At 37.1% G+C, this 23,034-nt stretch overlaps 1 protein-coding gene across 1 annotated transcript in view; it reads left to right on the top strand.

Moving 5' to 3' along the window:
* The window catches only part of PRKAR2A (protein kinase cAMP-dependent type II regulatory subunit alpha), an 81,004-nt gene that overhangs the window by 22,632 nt on the left and 35,338 nt on the right, over positions 1 to 23,034 (top strand). Inside the window, exons 3-4 of the mRNA XM_035903805.1 lie at positions 12,985 to 13,045; positions 15,607 to 15,642. Coding sequence (XP_035759698.1) covers positions 12,985 to 13,045; positions 15,607 to 15,642 — 97 coding nt within the window. The remainder of the gene's footprint in view (positions 1 to 12,984; positions 13,046 to 15,606; positions 15,643 to 23,034) is intronic.

The raw sequence follows: 23,034 nt of genomic DNA, 5'->3' as shown, positions 1-23,034 counted from the left end.
TACTGGTTTTGTTAGTGTGGTTTTTTTAACTTTTCATAGCTTTTACATGCTAACACTGTTAACTTTTTATAGCCAAAAGATTTGCAATGTGTACCATTTGTTTTGAAGTAGTATGTAACGGTGACTGTGGAGAGCTTTATACTAGAAGTTCTGATACTAAAAATCATTTCATCTGGAAGCTGAACCATGTAGTACTTGTCACCTGCTGCAGCTCACTTTGGTTAGGGAAATTCTTTTTGTTGTTACTGGCATATTTGCGTTAGGATGAATGCTAACTTGTGCCCTCTTGCAGGGACTTCAAACATTCATGAGCATAAAAGAATATTTTCCCTGGTCTGGGGAGAACACACTGATTTTTACATTGACCCCTTCTTAGGAAACAGGACAAATCTGTCTGCCTTCACCCTTCCTCTTCTCCCAAAATCTTCTTCCTGTGAAAGCGCACAGGATGCAATTACTGGAAGTGTGTATATGGGTGTTGTCTGTCAAGATACTTTTTTTACATGGAGATTATTCTTTTTACAGCTATATGTTTCAAATAAGCTTTGCTGAATGTTGACTTAATATTGTTAGAAGCGTAAATCTGAAGGAAGAAAAGCTATAAAATACATTATTTTGAGATGTGGTACAGAAGATATTTTTTGCTCATAATTTTGTTGTGTATCAACCTGAAGATTGCCCAGATAAGAAGTTTTAACTTTTCTAAATTTTAAACTATACATATTTAGAATCTGCTCAATTTTATTTATACCTTGTTTACTAAAAGAAACTGTTACCAAATTATATCCGAATGGAACAAGATTCACTTGTGAATTATTGATGAATATAATTGTACTGGCGATGAAGTAGTAGTTGGATACGTGTAGAATCAGAGAATTGCCAGAGATGTTAGGAATACTTCTGTAGAATCCATGATACCCTTCTGTACCTTCTGTCTCATCCCTCAGAGCTGAGGGTGCCGCGGTGGTGTGGAAGGGCTGGGTGCAATTCACGTTGTGTTGCCTCCCTAGTAAAGCACCAGACAAGAGTATTAACGTGAATGGTAGAGTCAGTTGTGCTCATACAGAGGATCCTGCACCCTAGACATGAGGGGAAGCAAGGCAGAAAACCTGGTGTCTAGCACTGTGATTCTGAAGCTACTACCACAGGATTAAATCCTGTGCACCTCGTCTGTCACTACTGTAGATAAACCTGTAAACAGGACACAAGTTGTAGGACGATGTGGGTTTTTTTGTGTATTTTTGTTTTGCCTTTTTTTTTTTTAAAACTGGAAACCCAACAACTTCAGTTGCAAGTATAACCAGAATTTTTTATAAATAACTGACGCAGGATTTCTGTCTCTGGTTATTAAAAAATGTGATATGATGCATGATACAATTTTTTCTCCAAATGTATTTTTTTTAACATATCACATATGGGGACACGAGTTACTTGAAAACACTTTTTTAATTTCACAAATCAACAACATATCTTTGATCTTTTTTAAGCACCTAATAAAAAAAACCTGTCAAAATCAGACTTCAAGAAGAACTGAGCAAGCTCTTTAAATTGTTGGTCTTTTGAGAAAGACTGGTTTGAGAAAGGTCATTCATGAACTGTTCAGGCAAGAATGAGTCTTAAATGGTGATTATGATTATAGGATAGAGTGCTAAATCCTAGAAAACAGTGACATGGGGAGGGATGCAGAGGTTATCACAGATGATCGATTGATAATAGGTGTCTTTTGTGACACTGGCTGAGAGGGCTGATGCATATGTTGAGGTTTGTCCAGGACGTGGATGCTCGTTGGCTTTTATGTGGCATTAGTAGGTTAAGAACTCATTTAATATGTTTCAGTAGGGTCATCACTGAAAAATTTTAAAATGCCCAGGAAAGTGCTGTTTGCAAATAAGGAAAATGTGCACCTGGTAAGAAATTGTAGAAGCCTGGGCTATTTCTCACCCTGTTCTCTTCCTCCCTTTCTCCCCTTCCCCCTTTACAACCAAACAAATTAAACCACAACAGCCCAAAACCTATACAGTGGCTCTGTCAAAATTTATAGGTACCTACCTCGAGAAAGAATGTCTGAAAGTAGAGGATCCCTTAATGCATCTATCTGCAAATGAACTTTACCTCTATTTGCTTTCTTGGAACTTAAACTGGAAGCGAAGTATGAATTTTAATGAGCTGTTAGAGTGTCTTTACAGAATCTCGGAATGGTTGAGGTTGGAAGAGCCCTCTGGAGGTCATCTTGTCCAACCTCACTGGTTAAGCAGCGCTGCCTAGAGTGGTTGCCCAGGACCATGTCCAAATGGCTTTTAAATATTCCAAAGGATGGTGACTGCAGAACCTCTCTGAGCAACCTGCGCCAGTGCTTTGTCACCCTCACAGTAAAATAAGTGTTTCCTGATGTTCAGATGGACCCTTCTGTGTTTCAGTTTGTGCCCATCGACTCTTGTCCTGTCACTGGGCACCAATGAAAAGAGTCTGGCTCCATCGTCTTTGCACCCTCCCTTCGGGTATTAATAAGAGCTCCCCTGAGCCTTATCTTCTCTAGGCTAACAGTCCCAGCTCTTTCAGCCTGTCCTCAACAAGAGATGCTCCACTCCATCATCTTTGTGGCCCTTTGCTGGACTCTCTCCAGTATGTCCATGTCTCTCTTGTACTGGGGCGCCCCAACCTGGACACAGTACTTCTCCAGGTGTGGGTTTACCAGGGCTGAGTAGAAGGGAAAGGACCACCTCCTTCGACTGGCTGGCAACACTACTCCTGATGCAGCCCAGGATGCCATGAAACTAGTGTGTCTTGCCTGGCATATAGAAGTGTACTTGTGCCCCGATCTAAATGTGGGTGTGTGAGATTAGGCTCTGAATCAGCTTGAAGTGATGCTTGATGCTGGTCTTTCTAATTGAAATGCTTCGTGTTCTTTTATACAGATCAAATCAGATGACAGCACAACCCATTCCAGCTTTGTCTTATGTGAAAACATGCTATGTTTCATCATCCAAATCGGTAATGACAGTAAGAATTGGTAATGAAATTAGAAGTGACCCAACCAAAGAACTTTGGGCTTTTACATGCCTCCTGTTTTAGCTGTAGGATGCTATTCTTAAATCCTACCTATGTACCTATAATTATACCATCCTGAGCTCCGGTTGACCTGGCAAGTATAGCTGTGTAACATCCGTGCTGGGTATATAAAATGCTGTGCCCTTTCAGTGTTGCTGGTTGTTTCTGTTCAGCTTCAAATCTTCTCCCGTATTTTTCTTCTAAATTGCTCTCTTTTGTAGAACCAGTTCATTTACAGTTGTTTTTTACTGTCTGTCACATGAGATACAGTACCTGACTGTGAGAGTGTCTCCAATCTGTTTTATCCGAGACTGTAAATAGCTAAGAGGCAAAAGGAAAAGCTTCTTATACTGCATCTTATCCGTAACTGCCCACGTTAATTCTTCCTTTCTGTTCTAGTGCAAACTTGAGCAGACCAGCTGTATATCACTGATGAAAAACCCTTTTTTCCTTTGCATTGAAACAGATTGGAAGTGCTGCTACAATAAATGGCCATCAATCTTCTGGTTGTGTGCTCAGGTTTGGGACTGAAATCTTGCTCTGTCCTCTTGACTTTTTGTTCTTTGTTGCCCTTCCACCATAATGTGTTCTAAAATGGTGGTGGATACGCAAGTACAGGCTTGAGGCTGACCCTGAGCACAAACAATTGTTTTCCCCTTCTGTGTAATTCACATATTTATGTTGGAAGCTGTATTAAAGCTAAGCAGTATCCGTTAAGCCAATTAGTCTATCAGAGAAGGGCACGAGTTAGAACAGTTGGATCGCGATGACTTTCTGTTCTTATGTTGCCTCTACTTTTGTAATTATTTCTGTGGCAACGTATCTATGTCTTAACAAGCTATGGTCTTGAAGTTTCATTAGATTTGTGAAAGTGTTTTTTATGATACTGTGGCAAAGATAGTGGAAGATGAATTCCCCAAGAAAATGTGTATTTCATGAAAAGCAAGTGTTTCTGTTCTTAGAGTTCCTTGAGTTTTACCTACTGATAACATTTAAATAACTTGTGGCATGTATAAGATCAGTTTGATGGCGTAACAAGTAGTTGCTTGTATTGGGGAGATAACTTTAGTTTGTGTGTGTATGCACATACACACATGCTTTTCTCCGTGTAGATTGCTGTTTGTCAGAAACTTACGGAAGAGTACAAGCTGAAAATATGTAGATGTTTGGGAAAATGTGATTTTATATTACCATTGTTCGGCAAGGATTTGAAGCAAATGATGATGCTATTAACTTAGTGTTGTTTTTATTTAACAAAAAAAAAAGTAACTATATTGTTCATTCTAGAATAATTAGTTTGATGAAGGAAAGTGTCTTAAATCACTGAGCATACCTGTTAATTGAATTCTTTTATTCAGGTGCTCTTACATGCTTAGCAGTGCTTGAGTTTTAGATTTTTATAAATGCTTTGAGCTTCACTACAGAATTTCAGTTGTGCTGAAGTTCAGTTTTCTTTGTCCTCTTCTGTGTACAAGTTAGATTTGCTTAAATAACATAATGAAAGACATGAGTGTTCAGTTGTATCAGTTTGACTCTCTTTGAAAATCATGGTTGAATATAAACCATTTTGTTTATAAGTAGTTTAAGGTGCTAGTAAACTATATTAGGTATGGATGGCATTGTAAAACTGTTTCATGATAGTAAATATTTGATTTTTCGAGATACCTTTTATGTCCTGATACCGCATTATTTAAAGACACTATCAGTCTCAGTAGGACTTTATAATAAGCCTGCCAAGCAGCTGCCAAGTGCAGATAGCCAACATTTACATTCAGTGTTGTGTGATGGTGGCTGTGACATGATTCCAATTAAAAGCTGGGTCTGCACACTGCAGATGTCTTCTGAATATTAATGTGTACTACAGACAGAGCAGATGGAATCTCTTTAAAATACAATGCAGTGAATGTAAAATTAAGGTTGGGTTTCTGGTAGAAACTGAGAGGCAGTCAAAATTACTCTCTCTTTCTCTGTTTTTCATTGCTAAACCACAAGAATATCTGTGTATTGTCATCATCTTTCTTTATGTATAGGAGAAAATCAACTCTTCATTATGCATCCAAATAAAAATACAGCATTATGCCTTACTGAAGTTGTCTTAAATGCCAGATGTACCTAGAAAAATATTAGGAACGCATCCAACATTTGCTGTGCCTTAAAATATGCCTCTGCCTAAAGGACAGCTATGAGGCAATAGACAATAGTTGAGATGTAGGATGTCTGTAAGTTATTTGAGGAGTTGTTCATTGACAAAAGCTGTGTAAAAGTATATATAGGTGCGTGTATTTAATTGGGATTTGAAGATGTTATGTGAGGAATATCAGGAAAAGCTCATCCTGGATGGGAGAGGTAGTATAAAACTGGGAAATTAAGAGACTGACATGAACATCCGTGGTGTGCTGCAATGTAACATGTTGCAAACCCAAAGTTAGCTTTCAGAAAACAGCAGCAATCCAGCTGTGAAAGTGTGTGGATTAATTACTTAAGTATTTACCATGCTTCTATGGCAGTCCTTGAGATATGGACTACCTTGGTAGTAGGAATGTATTAAAATTCTTGGAAGTAACAGGGTAAGTGTGGTATTGAAACACAAAGTAGAAGGGTTTCTATGTGAGTGGGAATTGCAACTTTCCTCTTTGCTGCTGCAGTTGTCTTATCCTCTCGGGTAGAATGCAGGCGTGTGAGAAGGGAGTGAGTGGTTGGGTACTGGGGGAAGAGGTTACAGAACAAGCAGTGACAGCAGGCGCGAAATATGTAAATCTAATACACTGTTTAACCCACTAATGTTATTACCATAGCTGTGACATGCTTGTTTCCCATCCTTTTCATGCTTAATTTTATAATAGCTTATACCTGAGGCTGTGTAAACACTAAAGCCAGTGCTGTTTTCCACTTCATCCATATTACTTTAATGAAGACTTTTCCCCAGGTCTACATTTGCATCCTGTTTGGGTTTTACATTTATATTGCCTGGCTAGTATTTCTCTCAAAGTCACTGGCCTGGTATAAAAGAGGTTCCTGGCTTCAGAAAGGGCACTTACTTCAGCAGTGTATGTGTACTTCCAGAGACGTTGGCTGTGTGCTATTCCTGAGGATAATACTCATTTGTTAAGAGTCTTTTTAAAATCTAGACCACAGGGAGACTGAGAGCAGAATTGCCCATGAGTTTTGGGAGAGGACAGCAGTGACCGGGTACTGTCGGAGCGAGGAAGAGCTGTCTGGACCTCACTCAAGCTGGTTTTGATGATGTTGTCCCAGGACACAAGTGTGGGCACTATTTCCCTTAGCAGGGAGCGTAGAAATTGTCTGGTGAATCTGACTTCCCTGTCAGGAGAGACCTTCAGTGGGTTGTTGCTCTCATTAAAGTTTTTGTAATAATGTGTGATGCTTTCAGTTGCTCAGGATAATAGTGGGACTTTAATCAGGTTCCTGAAAATGGAAAAATAAGTGAACTTGGCTGATGTCAGTGGCAGATCAGAAGTTAGTGACTAACACTATGCTCTTTGGGGCAGTATATGTACCTTAGACTTATGCTTATGAGTGGCTCTGTGCTGTGATACAATGTGAGTATTTAATGATAGTGAAATGTATAAAAATTTGGCTCAGACTTACATGTTTTCAGTTGTTGTTTATTTTAGCTTTATTCACATCTAATTCACCTGTATATGGTTCATGAATCTATGGAAAGAGATATATGGAAGAGGTGCAATTGGAAATAATCAAAATGGAGTAGCTTACTAGACATAGTTAAATGGCATTTTTGTGACTTAATTAGAAATTATCTCCAGGGTTTCCAAGTATGTTTGGTGAAACTTAGCTTTCCAAGTAAGCCAAAAGAGGTTTAAGTGTTGTTAATATGTAACATAGAGCAATGACTTTGCACCTAATAAGCAACCAAAAGGTAAAAATCTGGTCAAAAGTCTTTAGGGTTTGATGTTTTAAGAGATATGAAGATGTGAAGTTAAGTCTTCGAAGTGTCTCAGAAATCAAAGTCATAGTAACAAAATAGTTGAAATGTGAAAGTGTTGCTTTAAAAGAACTCTACTTGTCAGAGTCCAATGCTGCTTTACAGAGCACTTCTGAAGCTTGTACCAAAAAAATACCAGACAACATTCGTCTTCATTACATTTCAAAGATCTCTAATACCCTGAAGTATTATTCCTCCTGCCTTATATATCTATGATATGTCCAGAGGGACCTGGACAGGCTGGATCCATGGGCTGAGGCCAACTGTATGAGGTTCAACAAGGCCAAGTGCTGGGTCCTGCACTTGGGTCACAACAACCCCATGCAGTGCTACAGGTTTGGGGATGAGTGGCTGGAAAGGGTTGTCAGGCACTGGAAGGGGCTGCCCAGGGAAGTGGTTGAGTCCCCATCCCTGGAGGTATTTAAAAGACGGGGAGATGAGGTGCTTAGAGACATGGTTTAGTAGTGGACAGTTATGGTTGGACTCAATGATCTTAATGGTCTTTTCCAACCAAATGATTCTATGATTCTGTATCTTGTGAGGTGGGAGTCTGGTAAATAGAGGTGAAGTTTGAAAGCAACACTGGTAAGATAGAAGGGAAGAGTGAGGACAGGAGACTTTGAAAAAGAAGAGGCTGTCCTTCCTTTGCCACTGCACCTGGACATGAGGGTGAGTTGCCTGTGTTTCTTACTGATTGGGAAATGCCTCGTAGTTCCCTAGATAAGATGCAAGTATCTTTTCCTATATGAAACATTTATTTTAAGGAAACTTGCAGTTATTTCTCCTTAATGTGATGTTTCTGTTACGCTGTAGTCTCATACTCATCTTTGACCCTTTCTGGCTTTTTCATTGTCAGAGAATCCCCATGAAAGTCACGTCCGAACATGTTCAGGATGTTTCCTTTTTATCATCTACTTAACGTTGGGTTTGTAAGCCTAATGTCATTCTGGCTCTTAAAACGTTTGTGATATTACTAATGTGGCTCTTTTGCTTCCCTATCTCTCAAATGCCTTCCTCTTTAAGCTTGCTCCTAAAGCCCAAGCAAATTTCCCTTTTTCACTTACCGTGTCTTGCTTTGCTGTACCCTCCAGTGTCTTGTCTCTTCTGACAATACTTTGAAGTTTGTCAGTTGCTTCTTAAGCGTCCTAGTTCTCTGCAGCATTCTTCCTTTTCTGTGCAGTGTATAATTTTGTCTAATCCTTGAAAAATTTCCCAAGTCTTTCATTTCAGTCCCTGACAATCTCTGTTGTACGATCAGCATACAGTTATATCTTTAATCACTGTGAAATATGGCCTTTCAGCTGAGATTGTACCTTAGTGCTGGGAATTTGTCCAATTTCATGTCTGTAAAGCAAATGCACACTTTATTGCTTTCTATGTGATCTTCATAATATAGATAGCACTCACCAAAATCAATGCAAAAAAAAAAAAATGCTGTGTTTGGCTAGATATCTGAGACATGTCGGCAAGAAATAGGAGAGGGCTGTGTGGGTCATGCCATAGCAATGTCAGATAATACAGAGTGCTGCTTGATAGGTGTTCATTCTCCTGTACTTAGGCTTCAGTCAGGCTGTATTAACTCCTGAATTCTGAGAGCCGGGTTTGTTGCATGACAGGCTCATGGTCCTTTTTGGTATGGAATTAATATCTGCTGAGAAACATAATCAAAATAGTATCATGCATGGCTGTTCAAATTCAGTCGTGGAATGAGAATATTGAAATAATGATACATTTTCCTAAAATGTCTTTAATTTAAAAACAAATAAACAAAACTTTTAATGTCTCAGTCAAGAAGTGCTGTTATAACTAGAGGTTCCCCCAGATTTCTTTCAGAGAGTCAAGATTCATCTCTCTTGATTTTATCAGCTGTTTAAAGTCCATCCATTCCAGACTGCATATTAATTTTTCTTCTGTCTTTAACAAAAAATAGCCAACCCAAAATAGCACAACAGCTTTAATAACTTTGTAAAACATCTTTTTTTTTTTTTTTTAACTGACATAGATGCCTTGCTTGTTGATTCAACTTTTTCCTTCAGAAGTAGTTATTACATTCTTTCTATCAAAGGAGTTCCAAAATCTCTGAAAGCAAGGGTCGGGAGCTCCTTTAAGATGAGGCTTCCAGACAGTGTTTTTCCATTTTGTGTCATTAATTTTTAAATAAAAATAAAAAAAGAAATTAAATTGGAGACCAGGATGTGTTGGTACTTTGTTTTTATATTTTATTATCTCTTGCTACTGATAAGAGCTATTTTTAAATATGGGGAATGAGAAGGTATCTGTGCCTCTTCTCTTGTAGCAGAGAGGAAAACAGTGTTTAATATTAATGTAGTTTTTGTTATTGTTTTACTACTTAATAGATGTAATAGTCTCTTACAGAAAAGTGTATGTGTATACAGACAATTCTGGACCACAGTTTCCCATTTTCTGCTGCCTTTTTTTTTTTTTTTTTTTCATGTTTCATGGTCCCTCTGTTTGTCCTCTGAAAGAACTCGCTTCCCCCTTAGTGTTCCCTGACCTTTTGTCTTCCTCTGAGTATCTGGCATGCTTCAGCTGACACCATCAGAATCTCTCCTGCCTGTCTCTAACCAGCTTCTGAGTTTCCATCCTCTTCTGGGGGGTATAAAAGTAAAAAAAACAAACCCCAAACCCCTGTAAAACTCTTACCCATTTCTGTCTATTTTGCTTTTCTGACAGAAGCATTGATGCTTCTTAGACTGCTAGGTTCCAGAACTGCCTCTGAAAAAAATGTAGTAGTGTGTAGCCCCACTCACGCTCCCTGCCTTATCAAGCAGAGATCTGGAACGGGTAAGTGGAATTTGTCACTGTCCAGCAGGAACATCCTGAAGGAAATAATGGAAATGTAACTATTATACTAGTAATAGTTACAGGGAACCCCATTATTTTACTTATTTATTGAAAAACAAGTTCACATTTGCAGTTACTGAAGTGTGATTGCTTATCTCGTGATGAAAGTCTTGTTTCTGCTATAGCATTAATTTTTAATTACTAGAAATCCTAAAAGGTTGATATTTGAATCTTTACATTTTCTCACAGTTGCAACGGTTCATATTCATGTAAGTCCATTAACATCTTGGTGTGTAGAAAAACAGTTTGACAACTGTAGTCTAGCACTTCCTTATCGTAACTTGATATAACATTCCATAGAGACAGTCACGCCTCAGATTTATACTCTGCTCTGCTTCTGGTATTTCAGCTTTAATAGTTTATAGTGTCAACTCACATGCTGTTTGGATAATCTTAATTGACTTCTTAAATAAGAACAGTTTACTTTCTGTTTCTTGTTTTGTCTGTGTTCACATAGGATGATTTTTGTGCCATGATTCAATGGGAAAGTCCTCTGGAATTCACTGATTGCTGCTAATTTGTTTCAATAAAGCTGGTATTTTATGCCTATGCTCTATGAACTCCAAGTACTATACTACTGAATTTATGCAACCTGTTGTAAGCTTTGCTCCATCTTTCATCAGGAAACCTTCAAAAAATTGTTGATTAGAGTGTTACATGGAAGATCTGTATTAAATTTTTGTGTGTACAATTGCTTAACTTAGCCTGCTGCTGTAAATTGTGCCTGGTATCAGAAACAATCAGCATCTGTGTATTTTTTTTTTACCCCAATTGTAATTGGGAAATGTTCACAGGTCCTAGTAAAAAGCAAAGTGCTTGTGGAGGAAGAGAAATAAAGTTTTCAAGGTATCCAGTACAGAGTGGTAACATTTAGTATTCTAACGTCATGCCTGGAATGCCAGTTCTTTCTTTGTCCCTGAATTTTTTTCCTGAGACCCTGAACTGATCTTTTGAGTTTTATTTGTACTTTCTGTAAGAATTTAATGTTCTTAGTATGTGTAAGAAGAGGTTAGCAATAGCTAGGAGAATGATTGTTGTAATTTTTCTGTTCATCAAGCTTTAGCATCTTCTGTAACTGTACAATGCTTATAAGTAGTCTAGGGAAAATAACTTATACTGTTACAGTAGTAGTGTAACTTTAAAAAGCTTGCTGGTGTTTTTTACCAGTTGCTTTTCAGTACGCTGACAAAGAAGGGATCCCACGCACTGTAGGAAAAGCGTTCTTTTGGATCTAATTTGTAAAGTTGGAGAATGATTTTACTGTCACTTGTTTGGCTTAAATACTTTAGTTGTTGGTTTGGTTTTGAAAGCGGGGGGGGGAAAGGTAATATCTGTGTCCTTTTTCTTCTATATGCTTTTTCACCTATGGGGCTGAGTTTTAACACCTGCCTATAACTGTAGTCACAACTCTTGTAAGTTAAGCATGGTGAGCAAAAACCCAGCATCGGATATTTCAAAGAAAATCTCCGTGCCAAAGCAAACTGAAGAACATTGGAGAAATTCCTGTTTTTTCATTTTGGAAAGTATTTAAAAAAATTTTTTTTAAATCTATATTTGCAGTCAGTGGTTCCCAGCATTATCACATACCAGTCTCTGTTTCTGAAATTTATATCCCTAATTTTTCAAGTGAGAAAACCAAATGGAATGGAGGCACTATCAAGTGTTAGGATAGCTGCATGGCAGTAGTGCTGTTTGCTCTTTCATGTGAGGTAAATTTGTCAATTTAACCAACAGAATGTACAGTATTGATTTATTTATGCAAATGATTAAAATAAGTTTATTAAATAAATGGAATGACATACCTTTGAGGACAAAAGATGGTGCAGTCTTTTATGAGCAAATATGTACATGACATTTTGCAGAGTTAGCTGATTGAAGGTAATATAAAATGGTTTTGAAATTGAGAAGCTGAGCGCCTTTATAGCGTTGTTTCTTCTTTGAATGCTTATGATATGTATGTGGCATTCATAGATATATAAGAAGAACGCCCACTATTTTGTTGTGTATTTCTTTCTTTTTTCCTGCAATGCAGGAAAAGGAGACTGATGAGTGAGGTTAAGTGATACTGACATAAAGTTGATAACTACCTATATAAAAAGTATTTGATTTAAACTAGAGAACTGTCTGGTTCTAGAAACTGTAATTGTAAATAAAAAGGAATCCTACAGCCAGAAATCTGTAATTTTTTCAGTCTGAAACAGCACCTTGTTAAGTGTTCCTACCCAGTGCTTAATTCAGTCTGTACTTCAGGACAGTATGGAAAATACGCATGTGTTCGGCAGACATTTCTGATTTTTCTTGAACAGTGGAGTAGGATTGCTATCCTCAGTTCTGGCAAAACTGTGGAATGCACCACTTGATCTGCCTTTCCACTGCCGGTGTCACTTGCCTTTGGCTGCCAGGGAGGAAATGGGGCTGTTTTGATCTCCTCTGGTACAATGGTTTAATTTACCTCATCTTTTGTTGTGTTTAACCCAATTACTGGGTCTTGGCTCCCATGAGCCAAGTAAAAGCAGGGACTGTGCCAAAGCTATGAGATGTTTTGTACTTGAATATTACTGCACCTGAGGTTTTGACATAATGGAGACTTTGCAATACAATCATCTTGCAACAAAATCTTTCAATCTTATTATAATTCCTGCAATTAACCTGTAACTGACCTGAGACATGGCCCATTGGTGTGCAGGAGGGAAATTCTAAACGCGGGTACAAAAAAATGAATAGTTTCCTGTTTCAAAGCAGCAATTTCTTTTTATTGTTGAAGATACCAGCTCTCCTGAGTGGTACCAGGTTGGTGTGCTGGATTCACTGTGTTCTTGTTACAGCATAGGCAGGGGTGTGCTCTGATGGCTGTGCTGGTGTAAGAGGTTACTGTTAGCGTATCCATCACTATTGCTTTAAATTAGACACCCCTTAGAGTTCAGGCTAGGAAATAGGCTGGGTTAACCGTAAATGTATTATTCCCTTCCGCCCCATCTAATTTTTTGGAATCTGTCCACAGACTAATCTAGGTGTATCTGGGACCTTCATGAATTGTTCTCTCAGCAGTCCTTGATGCCCGGCTTTTCTCCGTGTACTTCCAATGACAAAGCACAAGGACGCCATAGGAGTGGCTATACTGTCTGTGCAATACTGAAAATAGTCATAAACAAAGAGAGCTTTTCATTGGTAAGCCAGAACAAAAGAAAAATGCTAATTTTCTGTAGTAGGAAATGTCAGATTTTATCTCTTTAGCATAAAAATAGTCATCTTCTGACAACATATAAAAGTGAACCTGAAATTTTATACGTGTTAAAACTGTCACTGGTGTAAGAAAAGCAAACTATCGTTTTAATCTTAAAAGCTTTGTGGAGGCAGAGTAATAGTGCTCTCTTAACTGTCCTTAAAAGGTGATGTTTTTCTCCTGTTTTTAACACTATGGAAAACTTGATGCTGTTTTGATGACACTGAGCCCTGCTATGGGATAAAATAATCAAGATTTTAAAAGAAGCCATAGTCTTTGAAAAATGGATTTTTTTTCTGTGGTACCCAAAGAACGTCAGAGAAGGTGGAGAAGAAAACCTGCATGTGCAAGATAGTCCCTGAAATAAAACAATGTATTTACGGTGTTGATTAAAAGTATCCAGATCTTTATATGAGACTAGTTGACCATTTAATTGAAACTGTTATGACCTAGATGAGGTGCTTTTGCTGCAAACTTACCAAATTATGTTTTGCATTTTGTATTTCTCTTGTAATAAATCACTTTGTAGCAGGAACTGAACTAATTGGTTTTGGTCCTCTTGTGCTTCAGTATCTTAGAACTGGTAGGTTTTTGTCTGTGTCTCTAGATAAGTATTGGGTTTTCCTGTTTCTCAAGATCCAAATCTGCTTCCCAACTTTGCGTAGTTATTCAGTTAAACTAGCTCAATAAACTAGAGATAAGAATGAATGCAGTGTTGCAGGGCAAATCAATGTCTAGAGCAGTATTCTGTTGCCACTGGTGGCCACAGGCAGGCCCATGTGGAAGAGTTAAGAACAGGGCAAAATGTATGAACATTTTCAGTTCAGGGAGTTGCAGGAGTTTGTTGTTTGTTTAATAAACCAGAATGGATCTCTGTTCCAAATGCCTGTCTCCCCTGAAGGTGATACAAACTTCTTGCATCCATGGTATCCTTTGACAAGTGAAGTGTGAGTTGCCCTTCCTTATTTGCAGGAAGGGTTGCTGCTGTCAAAAATTACTTAAAGATTTGAAAAAAAAGTTTCTTGAATTCTCAGGTTTATCATTCAGTGTTTTGAACCTCTTAAATCTTGATGTATGAAACACTGTGTCAATGTTATTTTTATAAGGATTATGCCATGTTACAGAAGTTTAGGTCTCGATTTAAATTGTAAAATTCAAAATAATCCTGCTTTTAATCCTTAGCTTCTTGTTAAGATTAGTATTGTCTCCTTGTTGATAGATCTGGCTGAAAACTCTATGGCCCGATTATACCCCCCTCCCCCCCCTCCCTCCCCTTTCTTTCTTCTGATTCCTTTATCATTACAAAAGAATACACAAAAATAATTTTTTTTCTGGAATTATTCTCAGTTATGTGTTTTAATATAGACACAGTGTGGTTGTAAATGCTTAAAAGAAGCTGCGTTCTTCTGTATTTGCTTAAGAAAGCATTGCTCTTCATATTCTGGTGGTGCTGAGATACTCAAACATTTCTAATTTCTAAGAAATGATGGGATCATTAAGTTTTTGGTAGCATGTGTTTAGTAAATCTGGCTCTGATGCACATGCTTTGATGTGGTATAAAGGCTCATCTAATGCATAAATGTTTAAAGAACAGAATAGGAAGGTCACTGGTTGTATCAGCAAAAATGTAATTATCAGTTGAGGGGAAAAGGAATGGGAAAGCATGGAGCGTTCAGGATAAAACTTTGGTTGTTAGTGGTGAAGGGAGAGCATGGTGTTTTGGTCTTATTCAGGGTGATGTTTTACAGGTTGTTGTTTTTTGTGTTGAGACTGAAGCAATTCACAAAGACAGTAACTTGGCTACAGTGAAAGGGGGAAAGAATACCAAAGGTTGGCTGAATGTCAAAATGTATGTGAAAGTCAGGAATTTCATCCCAAATTAAGAGATAAAGTTTAAATACCTTGTATACCTAACAGCACGAACAAAGCGGCAATGAAACAATGGATCCTCCATCTCAGAATTTTTGAATTTAAATGTGTGCCCTTATGGACGATAGCCTTGGTCAGGATAGGTGGCTGGAGTTAGTACAGGAGCACTACCTGAACAGTTACATGGCTTGTGTTGTGTAGGAGTATAGAATGGTTTAGCTAATAAGTTCCATCAGCTTTTGATCTGAGTTAAGTAGGTATAGCTAACCTAAAGTGCTTGAACGTTTTGTAAAAATGCTAAATAAAGCAGGCTGGGAATTGTTGATAGATTAAGATTGGGTAACCTCTGTAGAGGTATGTTTTTTCAGAATTGGGTAAAAAAATACCCAAACTGCTTACCTTCCATCTTAGCGTGTAATGTCCTTCTGGAATATCCAGTTTTAACTTTGAATAAACACTTACTGGTTGGCAAGTAAGTTGATGAAAGCTTTATATTGAAGTTTTGGTGGTTTTTTTTTTTTTTAAATAAATTTGTTTGTGGTTTGTGTAGTAAAAATATATCATGATTATTTGAGATGATGACTTTGAATTTGTAATAATAAATAGTATTTGTAATTTTGATTTGTTTATTTTGCAGCTCCAGTTGTTAACCGATACAACAGACGAGTATCAGGTATGATTTCCTTTTAAGAATTCAGTGTTTCTGAAAAAGTTTTTAAATGTGTTTTGACTAAAGGAATTACATTAAAATGACCTTACTCTTCATCGCTGCCTTATTTCTCATCCTAATAATAGAATTTTATTTAAAATGAGAGTTATTTCTTAATTCACTGTAGAAACCAATGGGCAACACATTGAGAGTAGTTTAGAAAACAGTTCTGTGGTTGAGCGCAGACTGCTGAAGCGACTTCAGCAGTAGTAATGATTCTGTCCAGAAAAACTTCCCAGATCTTTTACATAACGTAATAATTATGGCAAAGGCTTGCTTTGCAGTGAACTGAAAAAGTGGCAGCTTCTGTCTGCTGGAATGCATCTCCTAATCTTCCATGTTGCTAAGAATTTTATCTCTGGTTATGATACAGAAATATGGGGGGGGAATGGGGGTCCCCTCTTTGTGTTGTTTTAGCCACTTGCTTGCGCAACTAATACTTAAAGTTGTTGGATTAATGGCTGTTCACTTGTTCTGGAGAAGGAGATTATACTTTTTTGTTTGTTTGTTTTCTGTCTTAGCCAATATTAAATGCTTTAATGAGTAGCTGTTATTCCGAACAAATTCTTTTTAAAGTTGTTTTTGAACAGTATCGTGAACAAAATGTTATGTGTAGATGAGAAGGTATTGTGTTATTTTTTCATTTGAGGTGCAGTGTGGATTGCTTTGCATGTGTTACTTTTTTCCTTCAGATACTTAATTGTAACATTTAGCTGGTCTAGAAAGTCGTTATGGATCTGATTTGAAAAATGTCTTTATAAAAATTCAATGTGTTCAGTGTTTTCTCTCTAGTTTTCACTTCAAATCTACTTGGTTTGTAACTTGTGTATGGGATCTGACACATTCTTTGGTATGGTAGCTATGGTCAGCATTGATGGTTATATTTATATATGGTGTATAAATATATATGAGATAAATACATGTTTAACGTGCAAAATGTCCATATACCCATGCAGTTCAGTTGCTTCATTACTAGTTGCTTGGGTATGATTTAAGGGTATGACTGTGTATTGATGCCACTACCTATTAAGTAATTGTGAGTATAATGAGAACTTCCTAACTCTTAAAAATTGACAGTGCTGGTAGTTTTGGTATGTTACTACATGAAATACTTAAGCAAGACAAAACTGAATCTTGAATTATGGAGTTTGATACTCTGATAGTAAATACTGGAGGTCATACATTGTAGAGTATCTTAATGTGAAGAGTCCCAAGACATTTTCATTTCTTTGCTAATTAAACTGATCCATCCTGGAACCTGCTGATGGAGTAAAATCTTACAAGTGAGAAGTGAATTTGAATTTAAATAAAGGCTGAATTATTCCCAAAGCTAAAAAGTTGAGCCTTAATCAGGGGTAGTCATAATCTTTTTTGAATCTTCAATGCTGAAATATAATATTGGTGCTTTCATAATAGTGAGCTACTCTTAGTTAAAGAACAGGTTCCTTCATTGAAGGGGTCTAAAGGTTAATGTGAACAACTGAACAGCAAATGCAAAACTAAATTGTTACGTTGTGCAATTAGATTAAGGAGGACTGCTTAGAGGCTTAACAACACTGCTGCTCCAAGAAGAGCTAGAATAATTCAGTTTACAGTGCATGTTAGAATTTTCATGGAGACAGACATTAATAGAATATGTATATTTTACTACTGTGTGTTAAATACTTTTCACAATAAAAAAAATATTTTTTCTCCACTTTCATATACACACTCTACAAGTCATGACCAGTGTGGGATTTGTTAAAGTGTGAAAGAGATGCAGATAGCAGCCATGCATATACAAGGAGACCCCATTTTCCTTCTCTTGGCAGGAAAAGTGCAGAAACCTACTGGTTTGGGGTAGAGGAGAATTGTTTGGTTGTGGGTGGGGGGTTTTTTTGGGTTTTTTTGGTTTTTTTTTTTCACTCCATACCTGCTGTGTCTGTCAAGAAGTTACCCAAATAGGAACAAGACTGGCAGGGTTCTCTTAAGTTATTGAACTCGGCCCCCTGCTATCATAGGCAACCACATTTTATAATCCCTTGCATAAAATGAGTGATTTGTTGGTTTTGGTGCTCTGAATTTGATCTGATTTGATTTCCTTTTTAGTTGTGTTAGGTTTTAAGAAACTTTTCATTTTGCAATTTTTATAAGATTTCTTTTTTCTTTATAAAATAACAAATAAACCAATATTGCGCTATGGATTACTCAGCGCAGTATCTAAATGTATCTGTTTTTAACTAATTAAGTAAACCAGAACAAACCGTGGAGAAGAAAAGCTGACACACAGGTTTTTTGTAATTACATTTAGTGTATTCTTTTCTGGTCTTCTATGCAGAAGGACTTTCTGCTAGTCTGTGTTGAACCTTGTCACTCCTGCTGGCTGTTGTCAGGTTTCCAGTGCAGTGTACGTTTGTAAGGGGAGTGAAGAGCGGAGCTAAACTGTTTGCTGGTATCAAGATTTACATGCACAAAATGGTAGATTAACTGAACTCTGGAAGAACAAAATAGGAGAAAAAGTTAAAAACTAACATTGGACATACTGAAGAAAAGACTTAAAATTCAAGCAAGAACTTTCTTTTAAGCATTTGGCTGCCTAGGGAATTATGGCATTGCTTTCATTGTTCAGTAGGTCAAGAATGAAAGTTAAGAAAAATATAATTCTAATTATAGGAAAAGATGATAAAGCAATTGTCTACATTATGCATACATTTTAGGACAGGCTAACAATTGCTCTGGTAGATGTATCAACTAGATATGTGCTCTCGGAGACTAACAATTGTTTATGACCCTCTCTTACACATAGCAGTTATAGAATCTCTTTTAAACTGCTTTATTAATATACTCAATATTAAATTTGGAGTGTTTACACCTGGTCAGTTGTGATTAGCTGCCTAAAGATAACAGGATGGTGATGATTCCCTCTGTGCACTAATGCAAATTCTAAGGGTACCTAAACCCATAGAAAAAAATGTTTTACTGATTACTGAATTTTTATTTAGATGTTTATTTCTAGTCATGAAACATCTAAACCTGGGGCTCTTGACTGTACTGGCAAATATTGCTTTCATGATTGTAAATATTTAGCTGTCATTCTTTAAGACTTAATCAAAATATGAGTTTTCTAACACATGGTAAGAATTGGTCAGGAAGCTTATTTTTGTGCGTTTTGAAAACTTTGAGCAAATTAGTTTACTTCTAGCTTATGCAGTAACAGTAACATACTCCAAGAAATCAGGATTTAAGAAAACTGCTTGACAAATGCCAATCTGTTAGAAAGGTCAAGCTGACCTTGTACATTAGAACATACCTTGTTTACATTCTTTTTGTCCAAAAGAAGAATTAATTTTATTTCTGCATTTCTTAAATCATTGACCAAAAGTGATGACACTGCTTTGATACCCCATAAGGGAGAGTAGCACATTCTCACATACTACTTCTTCTTTCTCACCTTATAGTACTGAGAACACGGGGATTCATTCTGCTCGCTTATGCTCCCCATTTCTGCAACATTTGCTACTTATTCATCTCCTAGGCTGATGCCTTCCCTGAGGGGGAGGGATAGTGCTGGCTTGCTTGGCATTACACTCTTCCAAACGGTTCAACAGCAATAAAGGCTCTGCAGGGAATCCCATTTGCTTCTTGACCAGGGAAATAAGGTTTTGTGGGCTGGTCAGAGATTCAGCCAGCGAAGCAGGGGTCTGTGCGTGGGATAGTGAGAAACTCCACAGACTATGCAGGAGGGTCATCCTGGAAAAGGGGAACTTATCTAATCATGTTCATGGAATTATTTATAGAAGTACAGAGCGGTAAAGTAGTGTTCTCATTAAAAGAAACAGCCTTTTCCAGGAAATGCTAGAAGGGAGAAAGAGAAATGAGAGCTTGATGTTCCACTAGAAATTTATCTAATGAATAGATTACTTGGCCAAACATGCTATACACATGTAACATGTTGAGGTTCCATGGCGTGTGCACAAACCCCAAGCATTGTGTTGGTCAGTTCTAATTTGTATACAAGCTGGTGGCTGACTTGATCAAAATAATCCTGTTTGCAAAATTATAAGTTAATACTATGTAGAAACGAGAAAGAAAAAAAGAAAGCCCCACAACCCACTAACTTTAAAATCTCCTAGCTATAGGATGCCATCGACTGTGGTGCCACGGGCAATTTCAGTGCTAATTACCCAGTAGAACAGTCTTCTTGCTGCTGCTTTAAGCGCATTAGCAACGTCTGAGCCTTCTGCTAGTGTGAGTAACTCATGTTACACGGCTTGCTGACTGACTCAGCCTGCCCAGGCTTGGTTTGGATGGCCTGAAAACCATACAGATTCCTTCCTCCCAAGAGTTGGACTGTGTTGAAATTCATACTTTATTACTTTTCTTGATCTTCCACCAAGCATAGGGGCTCCTGACAAACTTCATTTTGTTAGTCAGTTCCTTTTCTGTAGCGAAAGAGACCACAGAGAATACCAGTGAGTATCTTAGCCCTTGGGTAGTGACTACAGGGCGCACAGAGGTGGGAGAAATCAGTGATACCTCCTTTCTCAAGTAATAATATCAAAGCTATTTCAAATCTAGAGGGAAGAGAGCATTGATATCTTTCTCACTATAACAGCTGATATGTAACATTGAGGAGAGTTTTGCTCCTGGCAGTATATGAATGAATGTTAATTGTGGTTTTGGAATGAAGAGTGTGACGCCTACTACAGTCTCACTTGGGCATAGTTTTAGTTTTAGCATGTTTCAGAAAAGTAAAGTTTTTTTGCTAGATTTCTGTATTGCCATTTCTAGACACCTTTGATTCATTCCACAGAACACCCACTTGCCAGCACACTTGCTGAGTTCTTCATGGGATAGAAAAAAAATTTGATAAAATATGACACCCATAACATACACGTGACAGAAGGTTTTAACGTGTTTTCTCCAATTATTTCTGTTTATCTGAGTGACCTGGTATAATTTATCTCTCTTGCATATGCTTGTACTCCCTCCTCAATCTTCTTTTGGCCTCTGTGGGGTAGGAACAAGATTACAGTTTTCACATTCAACAACTATATAAGCAGAATAATTGCATTATATAAACTAGGGAAGCAATATATGGTAGTTATTTCCCTAATATTTTTATACCAGCAAAGTAACATGACTGTCAGCATCTGTGACTATTTTCATGGAAATATAAAAAGGAATCAGATGAACAAGAATTGCTTCAGTTAGTCCCTTTGGTAGGGCAGCTTTCAGCTGAGAATCAATGAAGTGAGAAAGATCAAATCTGTTGTCCCTGGAATCAGGTGCTAAGCCCTATCCTAAGATATGATTGCTGAATAAGTATTTACATATGTAGAGGATAATTTTGTTTGAATGTTACTGAATCCTGTTTTCCTGTGTATAGCAAACATTAACATTGTTGGGGACACTGACATTTAACATTGTCAGTGTCCCCAACAAATGTTGCGTTTGGAATCAGTATTTTTGAAGTTTCTCTTTTCTCTAGCAATCTGATATGACAGTATGTTTTGGGTTTTTTTTCCATCTTCACGTAACATTTTAACATACTGTTTTTAAAGGGTGTAGGTATAGAGTTTTGTATTTGCCTAATGCGTAAATCAATGTTCCCCAACAGTTTCTGGCTTATTCTTCCCTCATAAGATAAACTTCCATAAGAGGCCTTTATGATCATTGGTTCTTCAAACTCACTGGTTGGTTCTTCTCCATTTTGACAATAGGGGACCCTTTGCCTTGAACTCTTCATTCTTCTGGCTCCTACCAAAGATGAGCAATCCTCTCGTAAAGTAGATGTTGTTAAAGTCTGATACCTCTCTGGGCTTTCTAGTGAGATACAGCATTTTCTTCACACCCTGGGAAGGTGAGATGTCAGGATATGATAATATTACAGATAGTAAAATCTTTTTAGTAGCTTTTAGCCTTTTAAATGACAGCTTTAAAAAAAAAATTTCCTAAGAAAGCTTTCATATTATTGCTATGTAGCATGTTAGTATTTGGTGGAGAATACCGTTTTGGGATCTGGTTAAATTAGGTTATCTAGGTAGTAGCAATGAAGCAAGAGGTAACACTTCTTTTGGGAGGTTGTTTTGAGTATTTCCTCTTGCAGGATACTACCTGCTACTTCAGTGATAAAATCTTGTCACTTCAAATCATCAGGGGAGGAAGACTGAGTGAGTGACTTTCTCTGTGCCGTTCTCTTTGCTTTCTACTTACAGACTGATTATCAGAGGATGTCTTGAAAATCATGATCTGGTTTCTTCTCTTGCAGCTATTCAATGAATTTCTATATTGATTATTCACCATCTTACAAAACTGATGGCATACTAACTTCTGCTGAAAGGTTTTCAGGCAGACGATAAATTGTAAGAGACTTTTGAGTTCAAAAATTCACATTTTTACGAATGGCACAAACAGTTTTCCTATTCCAACAACCTGATGCTTCTATCATTTTTGCTAGCCCTAATGATTACAAAACTGATATCATAACTAGAGTGAAAATAATTCATTTTGAAAAATGTTGATATGAGCAAAAGCCAAGTGTGTGGGATGACAGATGAAAGTGGTGATAAATTGTGTGGGTGCTCTCCTGTAAGAAAGTGCCTGAATCATTATTCGTTAAACAACAACCAAAAAAGCTTGTTTTCTGTTTGCAATATTGGGACTTATTTAAAAATTCTTGGCATCTAATTGGCATTCAGTGAATAATGAAAAGCTTATTTTTGGAAATTAACAGTCGTGACTTCACAATTACTTTGATTTCACGCTGTTGTGAATAATTCTGTGTGTAATTGCTAGATTTTTTTTTAATGACGTAAGGAGAAATACAACACTTAGTGAGAATCCTTATTTAAAACTTAAGTCAGTGCAATATCTGGTCAGATGAAATCTGATTCAATCTGCTCAATGCAAATATAAGTGAATATAAGTGCTACCGTGGAGTAGAATTCATTCGGTTTTCCTCATTTATTCTTTCTAAATAATAGTTAGTTCTTATAGTGTTACATAATGATTAGAAGTTGTTAATCTGAAGTCAAATATTTTAACTCAAGGTAGTCCTTATTAATTGGGAGAATATAGCTAATTGCTATTAAGCAATTAATGCAGTAAGGACCAGTTTTTCAAAAGTATTCAGGTGGCAAAAGGTTCAGGTGATTAACTTTCATTAATTCTTTTACATTACAGATCTTTAAAAAGCCTACATAAATACTAGTCCATGTCTTTAGATACTTAAACACTTTTGAAAATATCAGCCTTCAGCTGATTTTTTTTTTTTTTTTTAATAAAACTTCATTCACATTTTGATGGGTTGGAATTTAATTTCCTCTTTTTTGAGGTGGGATGGAAAAGAAGAGAATTGATTTCTCCCCCCTCCTC

This window comes from Egretta garzetta, unplaced genomic scaffold (genome assembly GCF_000687185.1).
Source record: "Egretta garzetta isolate BGI_Z169 unplaced genomic scaffold, ASM68718v1 scaffold91, whole genome shotgun sequence".
In the NCBI taxonomy this organism is placed as follows: domain Eukaryota; kingdom Metazoa; phylum Chordata; class Aves; order Pelecaniformes; family Ardeidae; genus Egretta; species Egretta garzetta.
This window is presented reverse-complemented; position numbering and strand designations above follow the sequence as displayed.